This window comes from Mizuhopecten yessoensis, unplaced genomic scaffold (genome assembly GCF_002113885.1).
Source record: "Mizuhopecten yessoensis strain PY_sf001 unplaced genomic scaffold, ASM211388v2 scaffold7317, whole genome shotgun sequence".
Classification (NCBI taxonomy): Eukaryota; Metazoa; Mollusca; class Bivalvia; order Pectinida; family Pectinidae; genus Mizuhopecten; species Mizuhopecten yessoensis.
The window spans coordinates 24,658-39,140 of record NW_018406987.1 but is presented as its reverse complement, the minus strand read 5'-3'; the positions used below and the strand labels follow the sequence as shown (position 1 = coordinate 39,140).

Below are 14,483 nucleotides of genomic sequence, written 5' to 3'. Positions count from 1 at the left end.
AAGCTCTTCAAATTGGACACCGAAACACAATAATAAACCATGCTCCAAGAGAACAAGGCTAGACCTAGAATTTGCAAACGATGCAGAAATTCCACGATGATTACAGTTTACAAGTTACCAGCCATAAACCTTATATAACATGGAACAGCAAAGTCCAAACAATTCATTTCATTCCAAAATACACTCTGTAAGTATTCTTGAAGAAATAAGTGAAAGTTGGCGTTCATGCAATATTCATGATTATTATATATAGCTGGTAATTGATTTTTATGATCAGTTATATGAATCTAAAATGACTTAAGTGCCATAATTTTATCAATCAACCCACACTTTTAATTCAAATAAACCGTGCACTATTGTAATTACTAATTAGGTGATTATTGGCCATGAGGCAAGTATAGGCTTACCATACAAACAAAATCCTTTTAAACATTTCCACATTCTGTTATCCAGTATGTTTATCGCAGCAGTTTTACATTATTAAGCAAGTCTATCATACAAAGGAGATTGGAAATCAAGGTACCATTTGGTTGAAGCTAATTTGGCTAGTTGTATAGGATTGCAAGATATTAAACTGTGGAGCTCACATATACACAGTCATGGTCTGCTTCGACAAGAATTTGAAAATAGATCATACAAAACAGGTACATTGCATCTAACACGCGACGATTCTATGATATTCAACTGCTCATGGCATTTTATGCTATGGCGAGTGAAACCAGGCCATGGCAAAACCCACATGATTTTGTTGGATGTTACTATTAATGACTTTCAACAAACTTCCTCATATGCGACTATTGAACAACTGAACATACATGATGTATATGAAGTGAGAATTACTGTTATATGGTAAATTAAGGATCTAGTTCACAAACAAACATAGTCTGTATTAATCGTTCGACATTATAGTCTGTATTTATCGTTGGACATAGTCTGTATTTATCGTTGGACATAGTCTGTATTAATCGTTGGACATTATAGTCTGTATTTATCGTTGGACATAGTCTGTATTAATCGTTGGACATTATAGTCTGTATTTATCGTTGGACGTCGGATGTCTATACCTCAGGTCCACAGAGAACTGATGTTATCCTGGCAATATAAGGCTATCTTCAGAATTTTGCCTCTTTTTCACTCTGTAAGATCGCAAGGTGAGATGTTTTTTTCTGGATAGTGGGCCCCTCGTCTCCCTTTTCCCTGCCTCAATGATCATGTTCATTGCCATCATGAAAAGCACTACCGAAATTGTACATCCAGTGACAATTCCCTTCTCTAGCTTCTGCCATGAAGTCACGTAATCCTTAACGGCAAATCACAGATGTATTCCTCCATAACTTTGTATGATGCCCTTCACCTTATCCGGGATATGGTACTGGTCCAGCGCCTTTCCTAATAGGCTGTGTGGGACTGTGCTGTATGCGTTCACCAGATCTTACCACACCACTGTCAGATCTCCACGGTTCACCTTGGCCTCCCTGATCAGCTGGCTTATCACGCTTGTATGCTCTAGAGAATCCTGGAACTGCCCTTCTGTGCTGACGTATCCACATACTCGTTCGTCGTCATATATGTTGTCATTCTTCTTGCAAGTACAGAAAAGAATATCTTGCCATCAACGTTCAGAAGTGATATCGTCCTGAACTGGCCAATTCCTTGCGAGTTCTCCTCGAACAAAGCAGCCATCTGCAGTTTGCTAACATGGTGGAATCCCTTCTTTCCTCCAGACTACCTTCATCATTTTTCACAGCCTGCATAAAAGCTTGGGACACTTTTTATACACCTTATATGGGATGTCGTCCTGGTGCTGATGCTTTCTTCACAACCTCTGTTACCTCTTTCCAGGTTGGTTCCCTTATTTCCATTGGCTTGTCTGGTTGGTTCACTGGCTGGATTCTTTCATTTGGTCCAAGGGTGCATTCTGTTCCTCATCCCCATGAGTTGCTTTTAGATGTTCTTCTTCCTCTTCTTTCTGACACTGCAGTCTCCCTGATTTTCTCCCTTCCAGTACTGCTGCTGTGAACTTGTATGGGTTTGATATAAATGCTGCCCTTTTCTTGGTCTTCTCTCTCTGGGCTTTCTTGATCCGCTCCGCTTTCCTCAACTCCTTCTGCCGCTCCCTCAACTGGTCTCCTCAACTGACTCAGCCCTGCCAACAGTCCTTGGCAGGGCTGAGTCAGTTGACCTTCTGTAACGTTCGCCCAGGTTCACAGTTCTCCTCCGATCCATTGTATTTCCTTCTCTCTTCTATCAGGTGTTACAACTTGATCCTGTGCTGGCAAACCTTTTACCATGGATTCCCCGAATCGCTCTTTCCCGATAGTATACACTAGTCTGGTCATTGCCTCTGTCTTCCGTTCTACGCTGCCAATCAATGATGTTTCCAGTATCTTTTCCAGATCCTCATCAAATACATCCCACTCCTTGCTGTCCATTGCTGGTCATTTCACCTTGCTAGGTCTCTGCTGCGGGAGATCCTGCTGTGTGGGCGTTGGGTCATTCTCCGCTTGATGTATAGTGTCGTCAAGCAATTCCACGGGGCCGTGGAGGTCCTCAGTGCTGTGGTGTGCCTCCTGACCGTAATCCTCATGTGTCTCACCAGTTTCCACTGTGCGTTGCCTCGGTGTCTCTTTGATACATAAAAAGGGAAAGATAAATTGAGCAAGTTTGTTTCAGTCATGTTTCACGCACTCTCTCCTTCATTGGAAATGTGGAATGAGGGAGATCCCATATATATATATCGATCACTCACTGGAGGTTTCAGAGGCATCCACATGTACATGTATGCATGAAGAGTTCAGGGCCTTTAGCCATGATTCTATAGGGACAGTGATTCTTGGGCTTGGTCTCTGGCAATAAATTAAACCTTGGTAGTCAAAATTCTTGAATAATACAGTTGTACATGTCCCAGGTATAAGTTCAGCTTATTTTTCAATTGAAGATATTTCTGACGTGAGACTTAAATAACAGATGACCACAATACACTTGACAAATGTGGAAGATCAACTGTCTATTATGGAATTATATATAAGATAATAAGACTCGATGATTTATATTATGCTGCAGTAAATTGAAACATTATGAAAAAGATATGACATAATAAACATTAAATCTCTCTTAACATTAACGAAACAATGTCCTGCCTCCAGACTACCAGTTTCAAACTTCTGGCCACAAAGATTAACTATTTTGTTGACCTGATCATAGTAAAAACATTTCATCTATGCTAATCCTGACCTTAAAATGTATATTGTACGATTTAAAAGGATAATTGATTTGTAGGCTATTACATGTATTATATATACCACTGTGTTCTTAAATTTATGCAGATTATATTTCACTAGAGTGTTACAATTTGGCTTCTGTACTTTTCAGGGAAGAATAATCATGGATTTTACCGAATCCTATACCGATACGTGTTCCTCTGTGGGTATGGCTGCTCGCATGGGGGACCTGGGATGTGTCCAGGACCTGGTGTGGCACAGTGAGTATTAAAAGTACATAACACAAACGTATTTATCACTTAAATTTACTACAGTGAAAACAATTCTAGAATACACACGATGTCATGACTCAAAGTATCAAAAATAATATTTTCATATGATACAGTCACAGTGCCCATCTTTATCTTGCCTGGTAAGACGGACCAGGGTGAGCTTACCAGGTATGTCTTCCATCCGTCAAGTGTCGTCCATCTGTCATAACTTGATTTTACCATAAAGGGGCCAAGGGGATATGATGTTTATATTTAATGTCAAGTGACAAATGAACCAGGGCTGAATACTAGTATAAGGATATATTCTAAACCATCGTTTATTCAATCTTGATTTTAAACTTAGTTGGTTGTTTCATTGGTTGATACATCTACTGCTCATTGTGTGGAATCTTAGACTAATGTGTATTTCTGGTCGAGTTAGTATGAATTAATTAGATGCTTGACCATGTGAGATACCCTTTATTTTTTTGTACACATTTCAATGACATATAGTTTAAAAACAATCACAGATATGATATGTTTGTTTGATGTACACTCTTAACCACTCCACAATTTGTAGGGAAACCGGTCGATGTGAAGGACAACAGGGGCTGGACACCAATCCATGAAGCAGCCTTCCATGGTCACTCGGGCTGTCTGGAGTTCCTTCTACGTCAAGGTCAGTATAACAGAGCTATTTCATAATTGTAGCTGGCATAACTCTTTACTACATGTATCTCAAGAGAAGAGTGAAATTATATAGTATTTCTCCATAGAGTGTAGCACTAGAGTCACCGGGAGAAAGGTATTGTAATCCTTCTTAGATCATTATATCAAGAATTGAAAATTTCTTATTTAAAGAGCCGGTCAAACATATAAAAGTTAAAAGTTTACTAGCTAGGTCTATATTTTCATGGTAGATATTGAATCTATAATTTCCCTCAGTATAAGGCTTACAGCTTGTGCAATTGTGCACCCCTGGATGCTAGTATGGTTGCCAAAGAGAGTACGGACTACATTATTGTAATGTATTTCAAACATCTGCCATATAAATCTTTATGTTCTATAATTTCTAGTTACAATGAATGTTCGCATCAATTTAGCAGAAACATTATCCAGTTATCCAAAATAATACAGTAGCATAATATATGATAAATTTCAAAAATTGACTATGCTTTATAACAACTCAAGCATTCTCTATCATGATAATTACAGGCCACATCTTGTAAAATGAAACTTCTGAAACTGAAATGAATATCTGGATGTGGAATTATCTGGGTTGGCTGCTACAAAGCTGCTGTAGTCCTGTGTACTCCATGGCCAGCTCTTGTGTATTGTGTGATTGATCTATTACTGCCAGATATATTCTCTTGATTAAGGGATCACTTGTGGCCAGATAAAAAAAAGAAATACCTGAAAACATATTTAAAGAAAGTATATCTCCTAGTTGTAAAAAAATAAGATATGTGTAGCTATATATGACAATGAATATTTTCATACCCAGATGTGGTCGACCCAGAATGGAGAACTTTTGAAAACGAAACTCCTCTGATCTTGGCAGCACGCGGCGGCCATTTTGAGTGTGTGCGGACTTTGCTGGACTGTGATGCTGATCCAACAGCAGAAACTAAGGAAATGTTCACACCCTTGTGGGAGGGTAAATACATATCTATTTTCAATAACGATAGTGATATAATCATGTTCAATATTACTTATGTTTTGTGTAATAATATATTGTAAAAAGATAAAGTCCAATTTATAGATTGAATGAAGAAAAATGAAAAGCACTTGAAAGATTATATGCACATGAGTTTGATTTTAATTACAGTAGTAGCCATAGAAATGTGTAAGAATTATGTGCTAACGTTGATGCTTATCAGTGGTGATTTATTTTCTGCTTTGTAGTGATCTGTTTCATATGGTTTAATGTTCACTTTGAACCTCCTCGCAAAGCACTATTTTTGCATTCTTTTTCCTGCTGAAAAACAATCTCAGTAAAATAAAGAATATAATGAATTTCAAAGTATGTATTGTAATTATATGAATCAGTGCAGTAATTTAAAGGATTCTCTTCTTTCAAATTGTAGCGACAGGTGCAGATAGTTTTGAATGTGTGAGACTGTTGATGAGGAAGGGTGCAGTAGTTCAGATAAACTACCAGAATTACACAGGGTTTACACCACTCCATACCGCCGCTGAGCGGGGCTACACCCACATCCTCGACTATCTAATCAAACATGGAGCCAGACTTGATGTGTGTGCTGACGTGGACATGACGTCAATATTTCTCGCATCACAATTTGGCCACAAGGACTGCCTACAAATCCTCCTACAGACTGCCAGGGAAAAGGGTAACGAATTCCGGCTTCTCCTTACTAAACCATGTTTATTTCATTGATTCTTGCCTGTATACTAAAGCTGTTTTGTACTAGATCTATATTTTCTTTATTTTGCTCCTTAAGGTATCATAAATTAAAGCCTCATTATTCTACCTTCATTTTCCCCATTAAAGCCTCATCATTCTGCCTCCATTTTCCCATTAAAGCCTCATCATTCTGCCTCCATTTTCCCATTAAAGCTCATCAGAAATATGTTGATGATGTCTATTAATATATAATTGTGTCAATTTGAACCACAAGAACATTAAATACATTGTTTCTATCACTAATGTAGATGTACTTTAGGAAAAAGCAACAGCATTTTACTGTGACACTGTATAATAGCAATAACATAAATAAAAATATGAAATGCCCAGTGGCAACGAGATATGACTGATATGGGTGGATTTATTCAAATTCATAAAAAAAAACATATTTTGCATGGATATTTTTGCATTCACCACCACTTGACTAAAACAAAACTACTGGTTCAATCTCTAGACCTAAGATTGACTTCTTCACATCATTATTTAATGTGATATTGATTTCTGTGTGATTTCAGGTCAATTGGATCTAGTGAACAAAACAACACATGACCATGCAACGCCCCTTCTGATAGCCTCCCAGGAGGGCCATGAAGACTGCATACGTCTATTGCTTACTAACGGTGCTGACCCCAACATTCCTGTCAATGACCTTAATGCTGTGGCTGCTCACTTTGCTGTGTACAAGGATAGACCAAGGTTTGAGTCGTCTGACTTACAGTCAAACCTGTTCCTCTGTGTCAAAGTTGCTGGGTGTTTGGCAAACCTTTGAGATCCTTGTTGCGACATATTTAAGAGTTAAAATTGATTTCCAGATATAATTATCATGTCCATGATGAGTGTACCCCACGCAGATCAGTACAGTTTACAAAAAATACTGAGCAGTGGTCTGTTTAAGGAAACTTTATTACTTAAGAGCCTACATACCCCCCCTCCACGTGAACATTAATTCATTCAATTAGGTCTTTTATATTCATTCCGCGATGTAACCATTGTTATATGTAATTTAGTATATGGATTTGACAAAAAATGAAAAAAGGTTGGTTTAGTGATCCACTATTGGCACCCTCCATATTGAGTTAATATTAAAATAAAGTTTGAATATGTATGTACATAGGCTTAAACTGTGTAATGAAAGATTCACAAAAAATTGAATTTACTATTTGTTTTGAATTTCAAGCAGTTCATAATCAGGTTTGTAATATTTCACATATTTCAATATTCACATGCACTTGTAGACTGATGTTTTGAGTTCACATTTATTATGTTATTTTGGAACATTATTAAAGAATTTCTGTATGTTGTTTCAACCTTCAGATAAGTCTCTGATCCTATACATGTATTGGGGATTCTTTAGAATAGACCATTGTTGGAAATCAAAATAAGATTTCTTCAATACCGAAGTCACTAGGACCATGCCATGTCAATACATGATATGATTTTATCACTTTTACATCAGGTGCCTCCAGTTGGTGTTACCAGTAACAAGACAAGACGTTCTCTTCAACTCGGTCAACACCATGATGCATCCATTAATACTTGGCTTAAAATTGAAAAACACAACCTGCCTGGAAATCCTTATTGCTGCAGGATTGAATGTGAAAGCATTTCTTCCATTGAATCACGACTTGTTTGAGATGGACCAACATCTGTTGTTTACTGTGCTAAGATATGATAACAGCGCCTCTGTGCTCTGTCACATGGAGGAGAACTGGCCCAGTCAAGGAATTGAATTCCTCCTCCGTGCAGGTCTTCCATGCAATATACAGAACCCACAGGAGTTACCTCCCTTGATATCTGCTCTGTCGAAGGCGGATTTTGATCTGTTTCTGCTTCTTCTGAAGTATGGTGCTAACCCCAATATTTACCATGAACGTGTTGGGGGTAACCTCCCCATTCTTTTGGCATTGAGAAATGACTTGCTGCCAAAGTTGATTGTGATAGACATGGAAACAAGACGGAACTTGTTTGGGAAATATCTAATTCCATTACTGATGGCCGGTGCTAACGCCCAGTCTTGTTTCAGTGCTCTCAACGTTATCACGGAGGAACTGGTATATGACCTACACCAGGTGTTACAGGACACTATTGTGTGGACCAACCTGTTTCCTCTTCTTGTTCTAATATTGTGTTTCACAAGTAATGTGTCTCTGGACGAAAAACTATGTGTTCTGGCACAACAGTTCAAGGCGGACAGATTACTAAAGAAGATTGAAGGTAACTGTGATGATTACTTGTATGTTAGATTGCAGGTAACTGTGATGTTTACTTGTTTGTTAGATTGAAGGTAACTGTGATGTTTACTTGTTTGTTAGATTGAAGGTAACTGTGATGTTTACTTGTTTGTTAGATTGAAGGTAACTGTGATGTTTACTTGTTTGTTAGATTGAAGGTAACTGTGATGTTTACTTGTTTGTTAGATTGAAGGTAACTGTGATGTTTACTTGTTTGTTAGATTGAAGGTAACTGTGATGTTTACTTGTTTGTTAGATTGAAGGTAACTGTGATGTTTACTTGTTTGTTAGATTGAAGGTAACTGTGATGTTTACTTGTTTGTTAGATTGAAGGTAACTGTGATGTTTACTTGTTTGTTAGATTGAAGGTAACTGTGATGTTTACTTGTTTGTTAGATTGAAGGTAACTGTGATGTTTACTTGTTTGTTAGATTGAAGGTAACTGTGATGTTTACTTGTTTGTTAGATTGAAGGTAACTGTGATGTTTACTTGTTTGTTAGATTGAAGGTAACTGTGATGTTTACTTGTTTGTTAGATTGAAGGTAACTGTGATGTTTACTTGTTTGTTAGATTGAAGGTAACTGTGATGTTTACTTGTTTGTTAGATTGAAGGTAACTGTGATGTTTACTTGTATGTTAGATTGAAGGTAACTGTGATGTTTACTTGTATGTTAGATTGAAGGTAACTGTGATGTTTACTTGTATGTTAGATTGAAGGTAACTGTGATGTTTACTTGTATGTTAGATTGAAGGTAACTGTGATGTTTACTTGTATGTTAGATTGAAGGTAACTGTGATGTTTACTTGTATGTTAGATTGAAGGTAACTGTGATGTTTACTTGTATGTTAGATTGAAGGTAACTGTGATGTTTACTTGTATGTTAGATTGAAGGTAACTGTGATGTTTACTTGTATGTTAGATTGAAGGTAACTGTGATGTTTACTTGTATGTTAGATTGAAGGTAACTGTGATGTTTACTTGTATGTTAGATTGAAGGTAACTGTGATGTTTACTTGTATGTTAGATTGAAGGTAACTGTGATGTTTACTTGTATGTTAGATTGAAGGTAACTGTGATGTTTACTTGTATGTTAGATTGAAGGTAACTGTGATGTTTACTTGTATGTTAGATTGAAGGTAACTGTGATGTTTACTTGTATGTTAGATTGAAGGTAACTGTGATGTTTACTTGTATGTTAGATTGAAGGTAACTGTGATGTTTACTTGTATGTTAGATTGAAGGTAACTGTGATGTTTACTTGTATGTTAGATTGAAGGTAACTGTGATGTTTACTTGTATGTTAGATTGAAGGTAACTGTGATGTTTACTTGTTTGTTAGATTGAAGGTAACTGTGATGTTTACTTGTATGTTCAAATAAACAAATGTCATACATAAAGATATTTGACCAGGGAGGTCAAGGACTCTGTTGTGATGTTTGAAAAGTTAACATTGGGATGGTATTTAATTTCGCTATTTAGTATTGTTATAGACACAGGTTTTGCAATAGGATATAATGGAGAAGAGAAACATATCTGAATATCATACATGTATGTTTTATTGATATTTTGGTCAAATTTCAGCATGTTTATTTTGTTCAATTTCAAGATTTGACGTTTTTGTATACATACATGTACACAGTACTTTGCATCAAAGCTTGTATTATTTGATCTGTGTGGTAATCATTTCAAGTTAGGCTACATTTTCGGCATCATTATAATGCTTGACTTTAATGTAGTACTCATTGTCCTGTCTGTATCTTACAGATTCCAGCGGGACATTGTCTCATGCCTGTCGTAAGAAGGTGGTACAACAGTTTGCGTCGTCAGGTTGTTACAACAAGGATAGTGTGTGTAGTCTTCCTGTGCCTTCCATCCTTCACGAGTATCTCCTCTTCATGGAGTACGGTACTCACATCAGTGAAATAGTGCAAGACTCACTCAAGTACCTCACAATTAAAGAACATGCGGTCATCCATGAACTTCAGCCGGAACAAGGATGGGGATAGCCATGAATAAAACTGGAGACAAAACTATCGCAATACTTTTTAATTTGTACACAATGAAATTTAAATTTTGTTTTTAACCCAAAACTAATATATTAAGGCATTTTTGTAGGGGATGGGTGTCATTTGTTTTATTCCATGTAAGAAAACAGTCAATTTAAATTCTTACTGTGACCATAGAGCCCAGCTTGTCTCGTCACATTAGTACAAGTAAACATTGTAGTTATGTGTTGAGACAAGCTATCATAAAGAAAATGCTGTTTAAATCAGTTGGGTGTGGGGAGAAAAGAGCACTGTACCACATTGGTCTACTTAATTAATTTATCACAAACTCATAGTACATGTGTACCAATGGCTAATTGACTGCCAACGTTTATAAAACCATTTAATCAACTCATAAGGAAGTTTTACAAACGCTTGTGATGTTTATCGATGGACCATCAATCAAATAAGGTAGTGTACTGATCCTCTGAAGAGTGCTATAGAAATCATACGACAGGAAATAATATGTCAACAGAATTTAGAACTTTATAATGAGTTATAAGAAGGTATCCTATAATTGCTTACTGATGGAATTCAAATTAGTGGTTTTATCTTCATTGGAAAGACTGGCAATTTTGATAAATTGAAGTCACCTAGAATCGAATTGTTGTATATGTTTATGCAGTCATTAATCTGAAAACAACATAGCTTGATAGACCATGTAAAGCTACATTCCTGTAAAGTCGTATGTAGCTTGATGGACCATGTAAAGCTACATTCCTGTAAAGTCGTATGTAGCTTGATACACCGTGTAAAGCTACATTCCTGTAAAGTCGTTTGTGGTCTAAAATTAAAGCAACTGGTTGTTGATTGGGATAAGAATTTATTTAAGTACAATTTAGTTTAGAATATATTACTGAATGTCATCTTATCTGATCGAGAGATTTGTTCATTGCCTAGAAGCGTGCGTGTGAGATTGAAGTTGACAGCTTTATGTATATGTGATAATAAATTTCAAGTTATTTAAAGGACACAGTCATTTTAGAGAGGTTTGTAATTGATTCAGTATATGAACAGTACGTATTATGTCCCAGTGTCACAATCAAACCCTAACTTGAGCAGCTTGTTGTAACATTGGAGAATGAATTATTAAAGCTTAATAATCAGTCATGGAATTATCAAGCTTAATAATCAGTCATGGAATGATATCTATAAATATTATATATATCTGTAATGTTTTGAAAAAGTACATTTCGAAATTTTATCAGGAAGTTTTGAGAGATTAAAGTTGTGATGCAAGCCCAGGCCATAACTTTTCAAGTTTCAAAGCGACAAGGGTCAGTAGCTCTATGGCCATCTGTCAAAATGTCTACACATAGGCCATCAGGCTTTGGTACTCGCAGTTAGGCATACAATGATGTATGTATAATTGTAAGTACATATGTATAATGTATAAGAGTATCAGAAAGAGGAAGGTGAGAGTCCAGTGGCCAGTTATCCTTAAAGCATGATATATCTGTTAGTATATATTTCTGACAAATATTAGTGCTACATTGTATGCTTGTCATGTAAGAAAAGTTTTCAATATTTGATATATTTTATTGAGTCCAATATTTATTTACCAACTATTTGCTGTGAAATGAAATGAAATTTTATTGGTACAGTATAATATTTTTATCCATCATCAATTCTTTTAAGCTTATGATAGCCGTTTTTATTTTTCACAAGATCATTTAATGAATATTTTAATACAAAGTGTTCATGTGGATATAGTGAACGCCATTATTACTATAAACATGTATGGAGGATATGTGTGCCATTAATAATGTGATATGGCTACTGTGAATAAAGATGGATGCTGTGAAAATGTATTGTTAACAGTTAAGTGAACACATATGGATCTGTAAACTGGTCAGGATACTGAGACTTATATGGAAAATATAAACATGTATGGATACTGTCAACTTGTATGGATACTGTAAACAAGTATGGATACTTTAAACATGTATGGATACTTTAAACATGTATGGATACTGTAAACATGTATGGATACTGTAAACTGGTATGGATACTGTAAACATGCATGGATACTGTAAACTTGTATGGATACTGTAAACATGTATGGATACTAAACACGTATGGATACTGTAAATATGTGTGGATACTGTAAACATGTGTGGATACTGTAAACTTGTATGGATACTAAACACGTATGGATACTGTAAACATGTGTGGGTACTGTAAACACGTATGGATACTGTAAACATGTGTGGATACTGTAAACATGTATGGATACTGTAAACATGCATGGATACTGTAAACATGTATGGATACTGTAAACACGTATGGATACTGTAAACACGCATGGATACTGTAAACATGTATGGATACTGTAAACATGCATGGATACTGTAAACATGCATGGACACTGTAAACACGTATGGATACTGTAAACACGCATGGATACTGTAAACATGTATGGATACTGTAAACATGCATGGATACTGTAAACATGTATGGATACTGTAAACACGTATGGATACTGTAAACACGCATGGATACTGTAAACACGCATGGATACTGTAAACATGTGTGGATACTGTAAACATGTGTGGATACTGTAAACATGTATGGATACTGTAAACATGCATGGATACTGTTAACATGTATGTATACTGTAAACACGTATGGATACTGTAAACACGCATGGATACTGTAAACATGTATGGATACTGTAAACATGTATGGATACTGTAAACATGTATGGATACTGTAAACATGTATGGATACTGTAAACATGTATGGATACTGTAAACATGTATGGATACTGTAAACATGTATGGATACTGTAAACATGTATGGATACTGTAAACATGTATGGATACTGTAAACATGTATGGATACTGTAAACATGTATGGATACTGTAAACATGTATGGATACTGTAAACATGTATGGATACTGTAAACATGTATGGATACTGTAAACATGTATGGATACTGTAAACATGTATGGATACTGTAAACATGTATGGATACTGTAAACATGTATGGATACTGTAAACATGTATGGATACTGTAAACATGTATGGATACTGTAAACATGTATGGATACTGTAAACATGTATGGATACTGTAAACATGTATGGATACTGTAAACATGTATGGATACTGTAAACATGTATGGATACTGTAAACATGTATGGATACTGTAAACATGTATGGATACTGTAAACATGTATGGATACTGTAAACATGTATGGATACTGTAAACATGTATGGATACTGTAAACATGTATGGATACTGTAAACATGTATGGATACTGTAAACATGTATGGATACTGTAAACTTGCATGGATACTGTAAACTTGTGTGGATACTGTAAACATGCATGGATACTGTAAACATGTGTGGATACTGTAAACTTGTAATAATGCATATTTTACATGTGTTATGAATGTGTACTGTATTTTTCGTACAATCCACAAATACTTATTTTTATGACTTGTCTTCAAATTGTTTGGTGAAAGAAAGGTCAGTCTAAAAATATCCAATCTTAATTGCCTGAAGCATTATTTGTGAGGTTTGTGTGTTTGAATTCGGGATTGAATCTCTTCACAACTTATTGTGAGAACCCAGTAACTTGCACAAAACAAAGGGACAATAGCATTGCTGGGGTATAATTCTTTATAGAATTAAATGTACATGAGATTCAATGATGGCAAAATATGAATGTGTTCTATTTAAAGCAGGAATTTGTAGTGGAGTTTTAGTAAATATGGTTTATTGTTTAATTTTTATGAATGAAAAATTGCCATGGTAATTATATGCCATTGCTTTAGAAGAGATGATTCAGGTTGTGAAAAAATAAACATTACCTGGTATTTTAATGATGTGTGGCGTAAAGAGTATGATGTGATTACAATTACCAATATATATTGCCGGCTGTTTTCACAGGGTTTAGTTTTCACCATTTCTTTGAAAATCATTTAACTAACAATTTCCATGATTTAAAAAGTTAATGGCTGAGAATTATGACCAAGTTTTCATGCTTAGTCCTGCCTCAGATGTACCATATGTATAAGAAGCATAATTTATATGGAACACAAGTGCTCACAATTCAGCCACATGATATTGCAGATCATAAAAGATATACGTATTATTAATATATGACTATAGATTTCAGAAACGACATTATAGTTAACAGTGAAAATTTTGATTACCATAATTGTACACATTTATAACCTTTCACAGTCACATTTATGACTGACGAAATTGCGAAACGTGAACAAAAATAACATGCTTTACTGTACCAGCTAAGGTAGCAGTGTACAGTAGCGTTCGATGGCCATGGGCAATATTTTTGTAC

General features: G+C 35.7%; 1 protein-coding gene across 1 annotated transcript; it reads left to right on the top strand.

Annotated features, from left to right (window-relative positions):
* Positions 1 to 19: 19 nt before the first annotated feature.
* LOC110453465 (ankyrin repeat and SOCS box protein 2-like) lies at positions 20 to 12,899 on the top strand. The gene is made up of 8 exons (XM_021502418.1): positions 20 to 187; positions 3,373 to 3,481; positions 4,053 to 4,151; positions 4,977 to 5,129; positions 5,560 to 5,823; positions 6,413 to 6,593; positions 7,354 to 8,111; positions 9,895 to 12,899. The coding sequence occupies exons 1-8, from the start codon at positions 140 to 142 to the stop codon at positions 10,134 to 10,136; spliced, it is 1,854 nt and encodes a 617-aa protein (XP_021358093.1). The 5' UTR covers positions 20 to 139; the 3' UTR covers positions 10,137 to 12,899.
* Positions 12,900 to 14,483: the final 1,584 nt, after the last annotated feature.

What these genes read in the sequence shown, in the direction of transcription:
- LOC110453465 (XM_021502418.1), top strand. Translation starts at nt 140, where the DNA reads ATGGAACAGCAAAGTCCAAACAATTCATTTCATTCCAAAATACACTCT. An exon ending in GTTCACACCCTTGTGGGAGG is followed by an intron (nt 5,130 to 5,559) that starts GTAAATACATAT and finishes TTCAAATTGTAG; the next exon opens with CGACAGGTGCAGATAGTTTT. An exon ending in GTGTACAAGGATAGACCAAG is followed by an intron (nt 6,594 to 7,353) that starts GTTTGAGTCGTC and finishes CTTTTACATCAG; the next exon opens with GTGCCTCCAGTTGGTGTTAC.